We start from the raw sequence: 15,335 nt of genomic DNA, 5'->3' as shown, positions 1-15,335 counted from the left end.
CATGGATGTTCTCCTCAAATATAAGACCATACCCCCCCCCAAAAAAAATGCTGTAGGTTATTATAATTGCTCTCAGTTCTGTTCATTTGGATTATTGTATCAGTTAGCTGTTGCTGCATAACAAGCCATTCTATGTCAATTTGGGTACCATAATATCCTTACTTTCCAATGAAGTTTTATGCTGGGAAGTTGTATTGATTTCTTTGTGTAGCTCATTAGTGTGTAGTCAGCTGTCAGTCTCTATACTGTGTTTTTAAGGCTCATCCATGATGTTAGTAAGGCTGTAGTGCTTTTCTGTCTTGAATCAATTTATCTTCAGTTTACTATAGTTCTGTTAAGACTAGTCATATATTTACAGAAAAGAACGAGTTTACCATGCAAATAACTTAAATTTAGTTCCACTGTTCCTACACCCATAAATAATACTTGGCTTTCTTCCCTGTTAGATGACATATCTCCTACCTTTGTTAAATGAGAACCAGCTACCAATGCTTACATCCTACCCTTAGCCATACACCACTGAATTCTTTAAATTTAATTAAATAATCAGAGTATGCTGCTGCTGCTGCTAAGTCACTTCAGTTGTGTCCAACTCTGTGCAACCCCATAGACGGCAGCCCACCAGGCTCCCCCATCCCTGGGATCTCCAGGCAAGAATACTGCAGTGGGTTGCCATTTCCTTGTCCAATGCATGAAAGTGAAAAGTGAAAGTGAAGTCGCTCAGTCGTGTCCAACTCTTAGTGACCCCATGGAATGCAGCCTACCAGGCTCCTCTATCCATGGGATTTTCCAGGCAAGAGTACTGGAGTGGGGAGCCATTGCCTTTTCCAATCAGAGTATAATTGCACACAAAAATACTGCATACTTAGAGTGTACAATTTGATAAATTAAAGGAGTTATACAAAAATTAAAGAGCATATTGCACGTTTCCACTTCTGTGTAATTTGATAGTATAATTTAAAGCATATCTTTAAATGCTTTGTTATATAATTATGAGAAATTTCAGTTCCTTGAGCCTCAGTTTGCATATTTCTGAACGTATTGTGGGGGATGCTAAACGAAACTTCATATGGATGCTCTGAAAAATAAATGAAAGGTGTAGAAGTTCATTTTTCAGTCCAAAGAACACAAGGGTAAATGTTGTATCTGATTATCTGTGTGCTTGTATACATTTTTCTTTCAAATAAACACAATCATACACATACATATACACACGTGGACACAATTATTAATTCCTCTGTGTTAAAAGGAAACCTGAGGGAAATAGAAATGAAAACAATGAATATTTTGGGAGTTCACTGGTGATCAGGTGGTTAAGAATCCGCCTTTCAATGCAGGGGACATGGGTTCAATCCCTAGTCAGGAAAGTAAGATACCACATACCACGGGACAACTAAACCCATGCACAACTAGAGCCCACATGCTACAACTAGAGAAACCTACAAGCAACAACTTCTGAGATTGCTTGCTCTCGAGTTCATGCACAGCAAATAGAGAAGCTTGCACACCACAACAAAGAGCCTGTACACTGTAGAGACCCAAAAAAAGGTTGAACATTTGAATTATCATGAAGCATAAGAATGTAGAACTATAAACACAAAATTTTAAAGTACAATAGGTGACCTCAACTTGCATAATGGGTTCGTTTTCTACGATAATATCACAAGGCATCTTGGTCAGGCAATATTTACAATTATGTAATGAGGAGTTCATTGTATCAGCTAATGAAGTGGAATATCTTCAAATTGATTTAAATGATTTTTTTTCCTACATACGCTTTTCCACATAAAATGCCTTATCCAAGGTCAGCTAGCTAATGAATAAATTGAGAAGTTTAAAATCAATTCTTGTAAACAAATTTTATTGAATAAATGTCTATATTAGATTCATGTTGCTGTTGTAAAATAATGCCAAATAAGTTGCTTAAAATAAGAAAATATATGCTTTTATAGTTTGGGCGTCAAAAGCTTTAAATGAGTCTTGTTGGGCTAATATCAAATGTTGGGGTGGCAGTACAAAATTGAAGCATAGAAAGATCCTAAACTCACCACAACCCATGGACATGCCAAATCTACAGCTACATGTGGATTAATTTCCTCAGAAAACTAGCTGAATATTTGTGCTGCTGTGCTGTGCTTAGTCTCTCAGTTGTGTCCAACTCTTTGTGACCCCCATGGAATGTAACCTGCCAGGCTTCTCTGTCCATGGGGATACTCCAGGCAAGAATACTGAAGCTGGTTGCATGCCCTTCTACAAAGGATCTTCTCAACACAGAGTCAAACCGAGGTCTCCTGCATTCGAGGAAGATTCTTTACCATCTGAGCCACCAGGGAAGCCCATGAATACTGGAATGGATAGCCTATCCCTTTCCTAGGGGATCTTCCTGACCCTGGAATCAAACTGGTGTCTCCTGCATTGCAGACAGATTCTTTACCAGCTGAGCTATCAGGGAAGCCCCAGCTGAACATCTGCTCCAAAACAAAGGATAATAGGACCACATCAACATGGCAGAAGAGGCAGAGAAGTAGTTTCTTCAAAAACCCCACCCCCAGCATAGTAACCCACAAATGAGCTGGATTTTACATTTACAGGGATCTTTTCCTGGTGACTCAAGATGGTAAAGAGTCTGCCTGCAGTGCGGGAGACCCAGGTTCAATCCCTGGACTGGTAAGATCCCCTGGAGAAAGAAATGGCAACCCACTCCAGTATTCTTGCCTGGGAAATCCCATGGACAGAGGAGCCTGGCAGACTACAGTCCATGGGGGTCACGGAGAGTTGGGCACGACTGAGCGATTTCACTTTTTCCTTAAAGACGATAGGTTTGTGCAGTACATTTTATGTGTCAACCCTTGGAACCTGCACCAGAAAGACAAGACACCAAAATATGTGACAATAGGGTTATTTCAAGAAGACCCCAAAGTCAGTGTGGAAGGGAAAACTTGGGATAACTGTGCTAGAAGTTTGGAACTCTAGAAGGCAGAAGAGTCATGGTCCATGCACGATACTGGATGCTTGGGGCTGGTGCACTGGGACGACCCAGAGGGATGGAATGGGGAGGGAGGAGGGAGGAGGGTTCAGGATGGGGAACACATGTATACCTGTGGCGGATTCATTTTGATATTTGGCAAATCTAATACAGTTATGTAAAGTTTAAAAATAAAATAAAATTAAAAAAAAAAAAAGAAGAGTCGTGGAGAAGGACTAGTATAAACAGGATTCACCTGACTTCTAACTTGGTCTCTGGGGAACAGAAAATCATTACGAGAAACTTCTCTCTAGACCAGTTCGCTGGGAGAAATCACGTGCTTAAGGATGGAGTAACAAGAGGGAAATGTCCCTAATGACCAAATCTAGGCATCCATAAATATCTCACATGCTGCAGTCCTTCTGCTTCTGCCGCCTCAGAGTAGAGGAGACATGCTCATTGCTTTTGGAGTCCTGCATCTGCAAAGGGGCTTTAGTTCCTCTTGCTGTCTTGTCTGAGAACACAGCTTCAGACTCCATCATAAACCATCTTTAAGGAATTCAGACTTCCACACAAGATCTTCCTTTCAAAGAACCTAACTAGGTGGGTCTAAGGACTCACAGATACTTCAGGTAAGATTCAGAGACAAGGGAAGATGAAAAGTTTTACCCAAGGTCACAAGAGATTCTCAGGAGACTAGTTCAGAGCCAAGACTTGGACATGTCTCTTTGTTGGTTGGCTAATTTATTTATAAGTACTTTATTAGTGGATTTTCAGGTGGCACAGTGGTAAAGAATCTGCCTGCCAGACTTTAATTATATTTCACTTAATTATTTTTGATACTGCCATATTTACCTAGTTTTGTTTCCACCTCATTTTCCACTTTTTTCTGTATGTGTGCACACATTTATGAAAACAAAAATGTGAACCAAGCAGAGGAGATTCTTGCTCATGTGGATATTATAATCGAGAAAACAGAACACAATAAAATAAATGCATGAATAACATAACATCCTCAGGGATAATCCATCTGAAGAATGGAGACAGACAGTTGCGGCAAACACAGTATATTACAGAGTATGAGCTGGGGAGAACTTTGCACAAGGTATAAGGAGCAGAACCCGGACTAGTGTCAAAAAGGAAGCCTACTGGATGTGTCCAAAAGGAAAAAAAAAAATTTACATCCCAAGAGTAACAAAGAAGAATTACATAGAGAAAAATAAGAGAAAGGCCAACCTCATTCACTATTGGACCATATGAAAACTAGTGTGGTAAATAAATAGGAATAGGTACAGGATTAAAAACTAGATCAGGGACCTGACACTGATGACATGATGAAGCAAGTGGAGCAATAAAGGTCCAGTGGTCTGTGCTCCCTTGAATCCAAGGTACTTCAGCACCCAAACAGCTGCCTCTTCTCTCTGAAACCTGGCTCCTCTGTTGGGCTCTTTATTCATATTGATTTTCCCTCATTAGCAGGAACTGCCCTTTTAAAAGTTTTCTTGCCTTTACTGCAGTGCACTTCAGACTTTTTGACTAAGTCCCAAAGTAAGATACGCCTTTCACATCCTGATCCTGGGTTGATTGCAAAGAATCAGACGTGACTCCACAACTGCACATGCACACTGGCATGTCTGTATAGACAAACATAGACAAACACACATATACACACACAGACAGGTACCTACCCATGCATATGACTGAGCAAAGAGGGTCAGAAATGATTTTGTGTGTATCCTTACTAGTTACAATACACTCTGATACTTTTTGTGTGTTTCATTTATTATTTTCTATTTAATTTTTGCAAACCATAGTTCAAACCCCCAATGGGACCTAATCTGAGAATATGAAAACATTCCTCTTGCTTGTTCTCCATGCCTATTCTAGTATTCCCTTGCATCTTTTCTATCTCTTATTGTCTTTTATTAGCAGCAATTTTTGTGAGGCCATATTCTTTCAAGTCCATGCAATATATATTGAATTAGTTACAGTTTCCCACTAAATCTGCTCAGATTGGGGTAGGGAAAAGGTAGTGAATGTGTATAACATTGCTCCATGTGTCAAGGTTCTCACAGTCTAGCAGGGAAAAAAGACGTGGGATTAAATACAAGTCACAGAGAGAAGAATAGCCCCACCACAGTGTTGTGTGTGTGTGTTGTAGGCCATGAGAGTCCTCAAAGGAAGGATACATGAACTGGTCTACACCAAAATGTTCCCCTGAAAATACAGATGACAAAATGTCAGCCAAATATGAAAACAAAAAGTGGATTGATTTTTGTGCTCAGGATTCCTTGGAAATATAATTAATAAGGTGCAAAGAACAGCTTGTGAATTAGGGACTCCCTGTATCTTAGGTCAGAGAAGGCGATGGCTCCCCACTCCAGTACTCTTGCCTGGAAAATCCCATGGATGGAGGAGCCTGGTAGGCTGCAGTCCATGGCGTCACTACAAGTCAGACGTGACTGAGCGACTTTACTTTCACTTTTCACTTTCATGTATTGAAAAAGGAAATGGCAACCCACTCCAGTGTTCTTGCCTGGAGAATTCCAGGGATGGGGGAGCCTGGTGGGCTGCTGTCTATGGGGTCGCACAGAGTCGGACACAACTGAAGCTACTTAGCAGCAGCAGCAGCAGTACCTTAAGGTTGAGTAGCAGCAGGAGGGTCACTTCATTCCTTAGCATCCTCTGGCCCCCTCTCTCATCACCCTCCCTCTTGTATCTTCCCCTTGGAAAACTGGCTTCTTTGGAGCCTGAATACCTGAAACAGGTGCCTCCTTCAGGGCCTTTGCACCGGCCATTCCTTCTACCAGGCAGGCCTCTCTTCCTTGAGATCTCTGTTCAAATGTTACCTACTTTGCCAGCCTACCTGAACACCCAGTAAAGAATAATACCCCAGCCTCTCTCCCTTATGCCCCCTTTTTCTTCATTTTACCTGTCACCATTTAACATGTTATATGATTTTATATTTGCTAACATTATTTTTCCATCATCCAATTATAGGAACTTTTGTCTCTCAGCACACTCTACCTCTTGCCTTGAAGCTGGTAAGTACTCAATTTATGAGCCCCAAAGGATTGACAGAAATCTCATTAAAAGTATGCAATACCTGACCTCTTGGGGAAATGGCTGCAAAGGAACAGGAATTTGTAATCAGACATGGAACAGGGAATGCCCTGAAGGGGAAAGATTTCACCCCAAAATTCTAGGCATTGATTTCATGACTGCAAAATATAAATTGTATCATTTGACTATGCCAGTAATGCTCATTTTTGTGAAAAGTGGTCATATCATTTTGGGGGATTTAATTCCAGGTCATTCCCTCTACCACATGGAGCCAGAGAATGATACACATATTTCAGAATTTCTTCTTCTTGGACTATCAAATGAACCAGAACTTCAGCCCCTCATATTTGGGCTTTTCCTCACCATGTACCTGATCACTGTGTTTGGAAACCTGCTCATCATCCTGGCCATCAGCTCAGACTCCCACCTCCACACCCCCATGTACTTCTTCCTCTCCAACCTGTCCTTTGTAGACATCTGCTTCATCTCTACCACCATCCCAAAGACGATGTGGAATATCCAGATGCAGAGCAAAGTTATCACCTATGAAGGCTGCATCAACCAGATATACTTTCTACTAGTCTTTGCAGGGTTGGATGACTTCCTCCTGACTGTGATGGCCTATGACCGGTTTGTGGCCATCTGCCACCCCCTGCACTACACAGTCATCATGAACTCCCGGCTCTGTGGACTGCTGGTTCTAGTGTCATGGATGATGAGTGCCCTGAATTCCTTGATACAAATCTTAATGATGTTGCGGCTGTCCTTCTGTAGAGTCCCGGAGATCCCCAACTTTTTCTGTGAACTCAATCAGGTAGTCCGAAGTGCCTGTTCTGACACCTTTCTTAATGACATGATGGTGTATGTTGCAGCTGGGCTGCTGAGTGGTGGTCCTTTCATTGGTATCCTTTACTCTTACTCTAAGATAGTTGCCTCCATACGAGGAATCTCATCGGCTCGGGGGAAGTACAGAGCATTTTCCACCTGTGCATCTCACCTCTCAGTTGTCTCCTTATTTTATTGTACAATCCTAGGAGTGTACCTTAACCCTGCTGATGCCCACAACTCACACTCAAGTGCAATAGCCTCAGTGATGTACACTGTGGTCACCCCGATGCTGAACCCCTTCATCTACAGTCTTCGGAATAAAGACATAAAAGAGGCTCTGAAAAGATTCATTGAGCGATAAAAGGACATACTCTTCTACGGCTAATAAGCGGATCCAGAAATTGCCATTCTTCCATAAGACTGTAAATATACAATTTGTCTTTTCTATTGCTTCCTTAATTTTACATTTTTTGACTTCAACTTCTGTTTATATGTAAATAATGCAGTTTGTTAATCTTTCCCATTTATTTCATTTTCCTGCTTTCACATATTTTCTTCCAAACATATCAGAAATATTTGCAAAGTCCCTTTTATTTCTTGAGTCTGTGTGAATTTCTTAAGAATAATATCTTTTTTTTTTAATTTAATTATTTATTTTATTTTTTAACTTTACAATATTGAATGGTTTTGCCATATATCAAAATGAATCCGCCACAGGTATACATGTGTTCCCCATCCTGAACCCTCCTCCCTCCTCCCTCCCCATATCATCCCTCTGGGTCGTCCCAGTGCACCAGCCCCAAGCATCCAGTATCATGCATCGAACCTGGACTGGCGACTCATTTCATATATGATATAATACATGTTTCAATGCCATTCTCCCAAATCATCCCACCCTCTCCCTCTCCCACAGAGTCCAAAAGACTGTTCTATACATCAGTGTCTCTTTTGCTGTCTTGTGTACAGGGTTATTCTTACCATCTTTATAAATTCCATATATATGCATTAGTATACTGTATTGGTGTTTTTCTTTCTGGCTTACTTCACTCTGTATAATAGGCTCCAGTTTCATCCACCTCATTAGAACTGATTCAAATGCATTCTTTTTAATGGCTGAGTAATACTCCATTGTGTATATGTACCACTGCTTTCTTAGCCATTTGTCTGCTGATGGACATCTCAGTTGCTTCCATGTCCTGGCTATTATAAACACTGCAGTGATGAACACTGGGGTACATGTGTCTCTTTCCCTTCTGGTTTCCTCAATGTGTATGCCCAGCAGTGGGATTGCTGGGTCATAAGGCAGTTCTATTTCCAGTTTTTTAAGGAATCTCCACACTGTTCTCCATAGTGGCTGTACTAGTTTGCATTCCCACCAACAGTGTAAGAGGGTTCCCTTTTCTCCACACCCTCTCCAGCATATATTGTTTGTAGATTTTTGGATAGCAGCCATTCTGACCGGTGTGAGATGGTACCTCATTGTGGTTTTGATTTGCATTTCCCTGATAATCAGTTTAATCACCTCACCCTTCTGAACCACAATTTTACAGATTTAGAATGTGGCTTATAATTGTACATCCTCATAAGATGTTCTGTTGCAAAGTAACAAATGAGACAACAGATATAAGATGCTAAGCTCAGTCCATTGTGCATTAAAAGATCCATGTGGATCTCTTATCATTACCAAGTTTTTTTATGATTAAAGGATTAAATCCTAGCTTTTTACTTGTGTTAAAACAGAAAACACCTAATTGATGTGTCAAAAGCGTTTTGAAGTCAGGGATTATTTTACCTTGGTTTCATAGCAAAGGAACACAGCTCTATCCATTATGGAGGAGGAAATAATAATTTTCCGGAGATATCAAGAGCTGCATTCCCCATCACAAGACAGTGCTTTTGAAACCAAGGGACCTAGTCCAGACAGGTTCCTCAGACTTAGATTTGGAGGACACTTTGACTCACGGTTGCAAAAAGTTTCATTGTTACAACTCTGGGATACAGGCGTGTTCATGGAGTAGTAGTAAGAATGGGATACACTTGACTTCTAACGTGGTCTCCTGGGAATGACCAATCAGCTGAAAAAATTCCATTCTGTCCAGACAAGTTCCCCTGAGGAAATGATGTGTTTGAAGATTGAGGTAATAGTGGAAAATGTGCTGAACATGTATAATGAGCAGATAAAGCAAATACACAGAGCTATAAATATCTCCACTGCTGCAGTGTCTGAGTAGCTCCACCTTGAGCTGAATGGGGCATGGTTTTGCATTTGGATTCTTAAGTATGGTTCAGAGACCCACGCTTCACTCTTTCCTTCTTTCCTGTCTGGATTCAGAGCTTCAGTCTCCACCATCAACCCTTCAGGAGGAATTTAGACTTCCACACAGAGACCTTCCTCTCAGACTTCCTATCTGGGTGAGTCTGAAAGCCCAGCAGGAGAAAGTCAGAGAGCATGAAACCCAAAAACATTTACCTGAAGTCACCTGAAAGCCCAAACTGCTGGTCCAGAGCCAAGGTTGTCTTAATAATTTATAATCAATTTGTTTAATATGTAAAAAAGACAAGTGCCTATTGCATTCAGCAATTCAAGAATTGTTGATAATTATGTGATGGGGATGGAAACCTAGTTAGGGGAGACTCAAGAAGAAATGGCAGGCACAGTGGTGTCAGTAAAATTTGAACATTTCCAAGGAGATTTGCAGTTTAAGAGAGTAGGGAAACATACTATTTGGTCAAGAGTGGCTTGCAGTGAAGTGATGACATCTTATGTATTTATTTTTGATTTTTGAGATGGGGTATATTTGAGCATGTTTTATATTCATAAAGAAGATCCAGATCAATGGAATAGCTACTACCCAGAAGCTTACAGTTCTTAAGACACACATTTCATAGAATCTTTTCTCACATTGAGTATTCACTTGAAAAAATTGAATTTAGTATACAGAGTCACATTATGCTAAAAGGCTTAATTTTTCATTAGGCTTGTTACCTGGGAGGCTGAATATATTTGGGGGGGGTGATTAATCATTTGCTTTTCTATTACATATTGTCTATGCACATTGTTTACTATACTGGCATTTGAGAGTTATTGTTCCTTTCTTTTTTGCTCTATCATTTCCCCTGTAATTTTATTCATACCTCTATGAAGACAACAGAATGTATAAAACAGGTGACGTCACTGATTATTTGGATCTAATGTTTTAATGGAGAAATATTTCAGAATAAAATAAATGCATATATTGCAAAGTGTCATCAGATACAAATGACATGAAGGAAGGGATATGTTCTGTGGTGTTTATAGGATTTTGTAGGGTACATTATGAGGAGTTTAACACAGGTGGGACAAAAGTACAGAAGTAGACTGTGACCAAGGGGTTTGCCACCAAAAAAAGAAATCAGAGCACAGGAATAACAAAAATGCCACTTAAGAAAAGTGATAGGGGACTTACGTACTGGCCCAGTAGTGAAGAATCCACCTGCCAGTGTAGGAGACATGGTCCAATCCCTGATCCAGGAAGATCCCACATGTTGTGGAGCAACTAAGCCTGTTCACCACAACTATTGAGCCCGTGATCTAGAGCCCAGGAGGTGCAACTACTCAAGCCCACACACCCTAGAGCCTGGACTCTGCAACGGGAAGTCACAGCAACGAGAAAGCCGCACCACAACTAGAGAGTAGTCCCTGCTCATTGCATCTAGAGCAAAGTCCGCACAGCAATGTAGACCCAACACAACCAAAGTTAAATAAATAAAATATTTTTAAAAAAGAAAGAAAAGCAATACAAGGGAAAGTCTCATTCACTACTGCACCATATGAAAATAAGTGTGGACAGCTACACAGGAATAAATATGGAATAAAGAATTGACGAAGGGCCTCATGTGGACACTGTAGTGAGGCACTGGAGGAATAGAAGTGCAGTCAGTGTGTGGGCCCTTGAGTCTGAGGTCACTTCAGCCCCACACTGCCGTCTGGTCCTTCTGCAACCTGCTCTTGCCTTGGCCTCAATTTATACTCCTTCTCCCTTGGCAGGGACTGGTCTCTTACCAGTGTCTTCTTGCATTTATTGCAGTGGGTAAGAAACTTTTTTGACTCTGTCCCAGCTAAGACATGCCTTTTATATGTGATCCAACCATACCTGCATGCATGGGCATGAGCATACACAAACACAGGCATCTGAACAAAGAGAATCAGAAAAATCCTACTGTATTTGATGCAGTCTGACATTTTAATTTTGCATTTTATTTTTTCTACCCTATTTTATTCTTACAAGCTACATAGTCTGAACCTCCAATAGGTGTGAATCTCAGAATATGGGAAATGTTTCTCCAGCATGTCTTTTAAAACTATGTTAATGTTTCCCTGGTCCTTTTTGGTGATTTCTGTGAGAACATGTCTTTTTCATTCCTTCATGCAGTATGTATTTATTCAGGTACTGCTCACAACTAAACAAAATCTAAGGGGTTGAAGAGTATGGCACGTATAGTCTAGCAGAGAATAACAGATGCAGAATTAATTAAAACCTCATAATGATAACCCTGTAGCTAAATGACTGTAAGTGAAATTCCCTGTTTTCTGTGCACATGTTTTAAAAAGAGAAGAATTCATGAAAGAAATGATCTGAAAAAAGAAGATGGTGTTTTGGAGATAGGGAGGGGTGGAAATTCCAAATAGAGTGGTTGATTCTCTAAGGAGGTGCATATCAGCTCTGAGTCTTGAGCCTGTGGCATCAAGTGAAGCTGTGACTCAAGTTGAATACTCATGAGATTGATGTGAGTGAAGGCAGCACAAGGCTGAAATGGTGGTTCAGTCACGGAGAGTCAAGGCTAGGATTTGAAGCTGTGGAATTTGGGGCTTGTTTCACAGTGGGGAGTCACTGGGAGAGAAGGAAGTCAGAAAGTCGGTTGTTTTGAAACACAGCTGTTCCCTCTGACTAGCACACACTTCTACCCAGAGAGACTCATGTCTCCTTCTTTCTCTTTCTTGAAGTCTCTGATCAAATGTTTTCCAGGCTACCTGAACACCCAGTAAAAAATAATACCCTCATCAACTCTCTTCTTTATATTTGATCTATTTTCCTTTACAGCACTTGTCAACATATGATCATTTGTATGAGTTTTTAAATTTTTTCCTTATATGTTTTCTCCACCATTGAACTACATGACCTGTTGTCTCTCAGCACCCTCTCCTCTTTCTCCAGAATTTGGTAGGTCTTAAATTTGTATTCCCTCAAATGCATGACAAAATCCCTCATTACAAATGTAGAATACCTGACCACTGGGGGAAAAAGCTGACTGTAAGATAGGCTTTCCTATTTTGAGATGGCACAGAGATTGGATTGAAGGGGAAATTTCTATACAAAGTCATGAATATTTTTTGAATGCAAAATATAAATGTTAGAGTTCACCTATGTTTGCAATGCCAATTTTTGAAAAACTAGTCATGCTATTTTTTGTTTCCAGGAAGTCATTTGCATCACATGGAACCCAGAAATGAGACACCAATTTCAGAATTTATTCTCCTGGGATTATCAAATGAACCAGAACTGCAGCCGCTCATATTTGGACTTTTTCTCTCCATGTACCTGATCACTGTGATTGGAAACCTGCTCATCATCCTGGCTGTGAGCTCAGACTCCCACCTCCACACCCCCATGTACTTCTTTCTCTCCAATCTGTCCTTTGTAGACATCTGCTTTATCTCCACCACCATCCCAAAGATGTTGAAGAACATAAGGACACAGAACAAAGTAATAACCTATGAAGGCTGCATCATCCAGATGCATTTTTTCATACTTTTTGCGACATTGGACGTGTTCCTCTTGACCGTGATGGCCTATGACCGCTTTGTGGCCATCTGCCACCCCCTCCACTACACAGTCATCATGAAACCCCGGGTCTGTGGCCTGCTGGTTCTGCTCTCCTGGATCATGAGTGCTCTGAATTCCTTGATACAAAGCATAATGGTGTTGTGGCTAGCTTTCTGTACAGACTTGGAAATCCCCCACTTTTTCTGTGAAGTTAATCAAGTGGTTCAACTTGCTTGTTCTGACACTTTTCTTAATGACTTGTTGATGTATTTTGCAACTGGGGTGTATGGTGGCATTTCCCTCACTGGAATACTTTACTCATATTCTAAGGTAGTTTCCTCTATACTAGGAATTTCATCTGCTCGGGGGAAGTATAAAGCATTTTCTACCTGTGCCTCTCACCTCTCAGTTGTCTCTTTATTCTACTGTACAGTCCTGGGAGTATATCTTAGCTCTGCTGCTACTCACAGCTCACAATCAGGTGCTGTTTCCTCGGTGATGTACACTGTGGTCACACCCATGCTGAACCCCTTCATCTACAGTCTGAGGAATAAAGACATAAAGAGGGCTCTGAAAATGATCGTTGGGATGGCAGCTATATAAGGACCATTTTTCTTGGGGCTGAAGAAATACCTGTGATTTTAGGGCTCAAAACCTCAGAGCCCAATTCTTTGATCAGGTTGCTCAAGTAGAACTTGATCCTTCTACTTACTTCCCCAAATTTTCATTTTTTTCAATTCAAGGCCTCTACATTTTATTACCAAATGAAATTATATACTGGGGAATTGTACCAACTTCTATTGTGCTCCCCATGAGTGTGTAGTCAGCTGTAAATCTCTCTATATAAGCATCCGAATGCAGAGTTCCAAAGAATAGAAAGAAGAGATAAGAAAGCCTTGCTCAGCGATCAATGCAAAGAAATAGAGGAAAACAACAGAATGGGAAAGACTAGACATCTCTTCAAGAAAATTAGAGATACCAAGGGAACATTTCATGCAAAGATGGGCTCGATAACGGACAGAAATGCTATGGACCTAACAGAAGCAGAAGATATTAAGAAGACGTGTCAAGAATACACAGAAGAACTATACAAAAAAGATTTCATGACCCAGATAATCACAATGGTGTGATCACTGACCTAGAGCCAGACATCCTGGAATGTGAAGTCAAGTGGTCCTTAGAAAGCATCACTATGAACAAAGCTAGTGCAAGTGATGGAATTCCAGTTGAGCTATTTCAAATCCTGAAAGATGATGCTGTGAAAGTGCTGCACTCAATATGCCAGCAAATTTGGAAAACTCAGCAGTGGCCACAGGACTGGAAAAGGTCAGTTTTCATTCCAATCCCAAAGAAAGGCAATGCCAAAGAATGCTCAAACTACCACACAATTGCACTCATCTCACATGCTAGTAAAGTAATGCTCAAAATTCTCCAAGCCAGGCTTCAGCAATACGTGAACTGTAAACTTCCAGATGTTCAAGCTGGTTTTAGAAAAGGCAGAGGAATTAGAGATCAAATTGCCAACATCTGCTGGATCATGGAAAAAGCAAGAGAGTTCCAGAAAAACATCTATTTCTGCTTTATTGACTATGCCAAAGTATTTGACTCTGTGGATCACAATAAACTGTGGAAAATTCTGAAAGAGATGGGAATACCAGACCACCTGACCTGCCTCTTGAGAAATCTGTATGCAGGTCAGGAAGGAACAGTTAGAACTGGACATGGAACAACAGACTTGTTGCAAATAGGAAAAGGAGTTCATCAATGCTGTATAGTGTCACCCTGCTTATTTAACTTATATGCAGAGTACATCATGAGAAACACTGGACTGGAAGAAGCACAAGCTGGAATCAAGATTACTGGGAGAAATATCAATAACCTCAGCTATGCAGATGACACCACCCTTATGGCAGAAAGTGAAAAGGAACTAAAAAGCCTCTTGATGAAAGTGAAAGAGGAGAGTGAGAAAGTTGGCTTAAAGCTCAACATTCAGAAAACGAAGATCATGGCATCTGGCCCCATCACTTCATGGCAAATAGATGAGGAAACAGTGGAAATAGTGTCAGACTTTATTTTGGGGGGCTCCAAAATCACTGAAATTAAAAGACGCTTACTCCTTGGAAGGAAAGTTATGACCAACCTAGATAGCATATTCAAAAGCAGAGACATTACTTTGCCAACAAAGGTCTGTCTAGTCAAGGCAATTTCCTGTGATCATGTATGGATGTGAGAGTTGGACTGTGAAGAAGGCTGAGTGCTGAAGCACTGATGCTTTTGAACTGTGGTGTTGGAGAAGACTCTTGAGAGTCCCTTGGACTGCAAGGAGATCCAACCAGTCCATTCTGAAGGATATCAGCCCTGGGATTTCTTTGGAAGGAATAATGCTAAAGGTGAAACTCCAGTACTTTGGCCACCTCATGCGAAGAGTTGACTCATTGTAAAAGACTCTGATGCTTGGAGGGATTGGGGGCAGGAGGAGAAGGGGACGACAGAGGATGAGATGGCTGGATGGCATCACTGGCTCGATGGCGTGAGTCTGAGTGAACTCCGGAAGTTGGTGATGGACAGGGAGGCCTGGCGTGCTGTGATTCATGGGGTCGCGAAGAGTCGGACACGATTGAGCGACTGAACTGAACTGAATGTTTGTTTATGATAAAAGCCCTCAACAGAATGCG

General features: G+C 40.9%; 2 protein-coding genes across 2 annotated transcripts; both read left to right on the top strand.

Moving 5' to 3' along the window:
• Positions 1 to 6,293: 6,293 nt before the first annotated feature.
• Positions 6,294 to 7,217, top strand: LOC129619748 (olfactory receptor 7A17-like). Its single transcript, XM_055535099.1, has one exon. It carries the CDS (start codon positions 6,294 to 6,296, stop codon positions 7,215 to 7,217), a length of 924 nt encoding a protein of 307 aa, XP_055391074.1.
• A 5,089-nt stretch (positions 7,218 to 12,306) lies between these two features.
• On the top strand, positions 12,307 to 13,263 carry LOC129624501 (olfactory receptor 7A17-like). The gene has a single exon (XM_055542510.1). It carries the CDS (start codon positions 12,331 to 12,333, stop codon positions 13,261 to 13,263), a length of 933 nt encoding a protein of 310 aa, XP_055398485.1. The 5' UTR covers positions 12,307 to 12,330.
• The last annotated feature ends 2,072 nt before the right edge of the window (positions 13,264 to 15,335 follow it).

Source organism: Bubalus kerabau, chromosome 1 (genome assembly GCF_029407905.1).
Source record: "Bubalus kerabau isolate K-KA32 ecotype Philippines breed swamp buffalo chromosome 1, PCC_UOA_SB_1v2, whole genome shotgun sequence".
Classification (NCBI taxonomy): Eukaryota; Metazoa; Chordata; class Mammalia; order Artiodactyla; family Bovidae; genus Bubalus; species Bubalus kerabau.
This window is presented reverse-complemented; position numbering and strand designations above follow the sequence as displayed.

Excerpts from the sequence above, each read along its gene's own strand:
- LOC129619748 (XM_055535099.1), top strand. The coding sequence starts at position 6,294 with ATGGAGCCAGAGAATGATACACATATTTCAGAATTTCTTCTTCTTGGA.
- LOC129624501 (XM_055542510.1), top strand. The coding sequence starts at position 12,331 with ATGGAACCCAGAAATGAGACACCAATTTCAGAATTTATTCTCCTGGGA.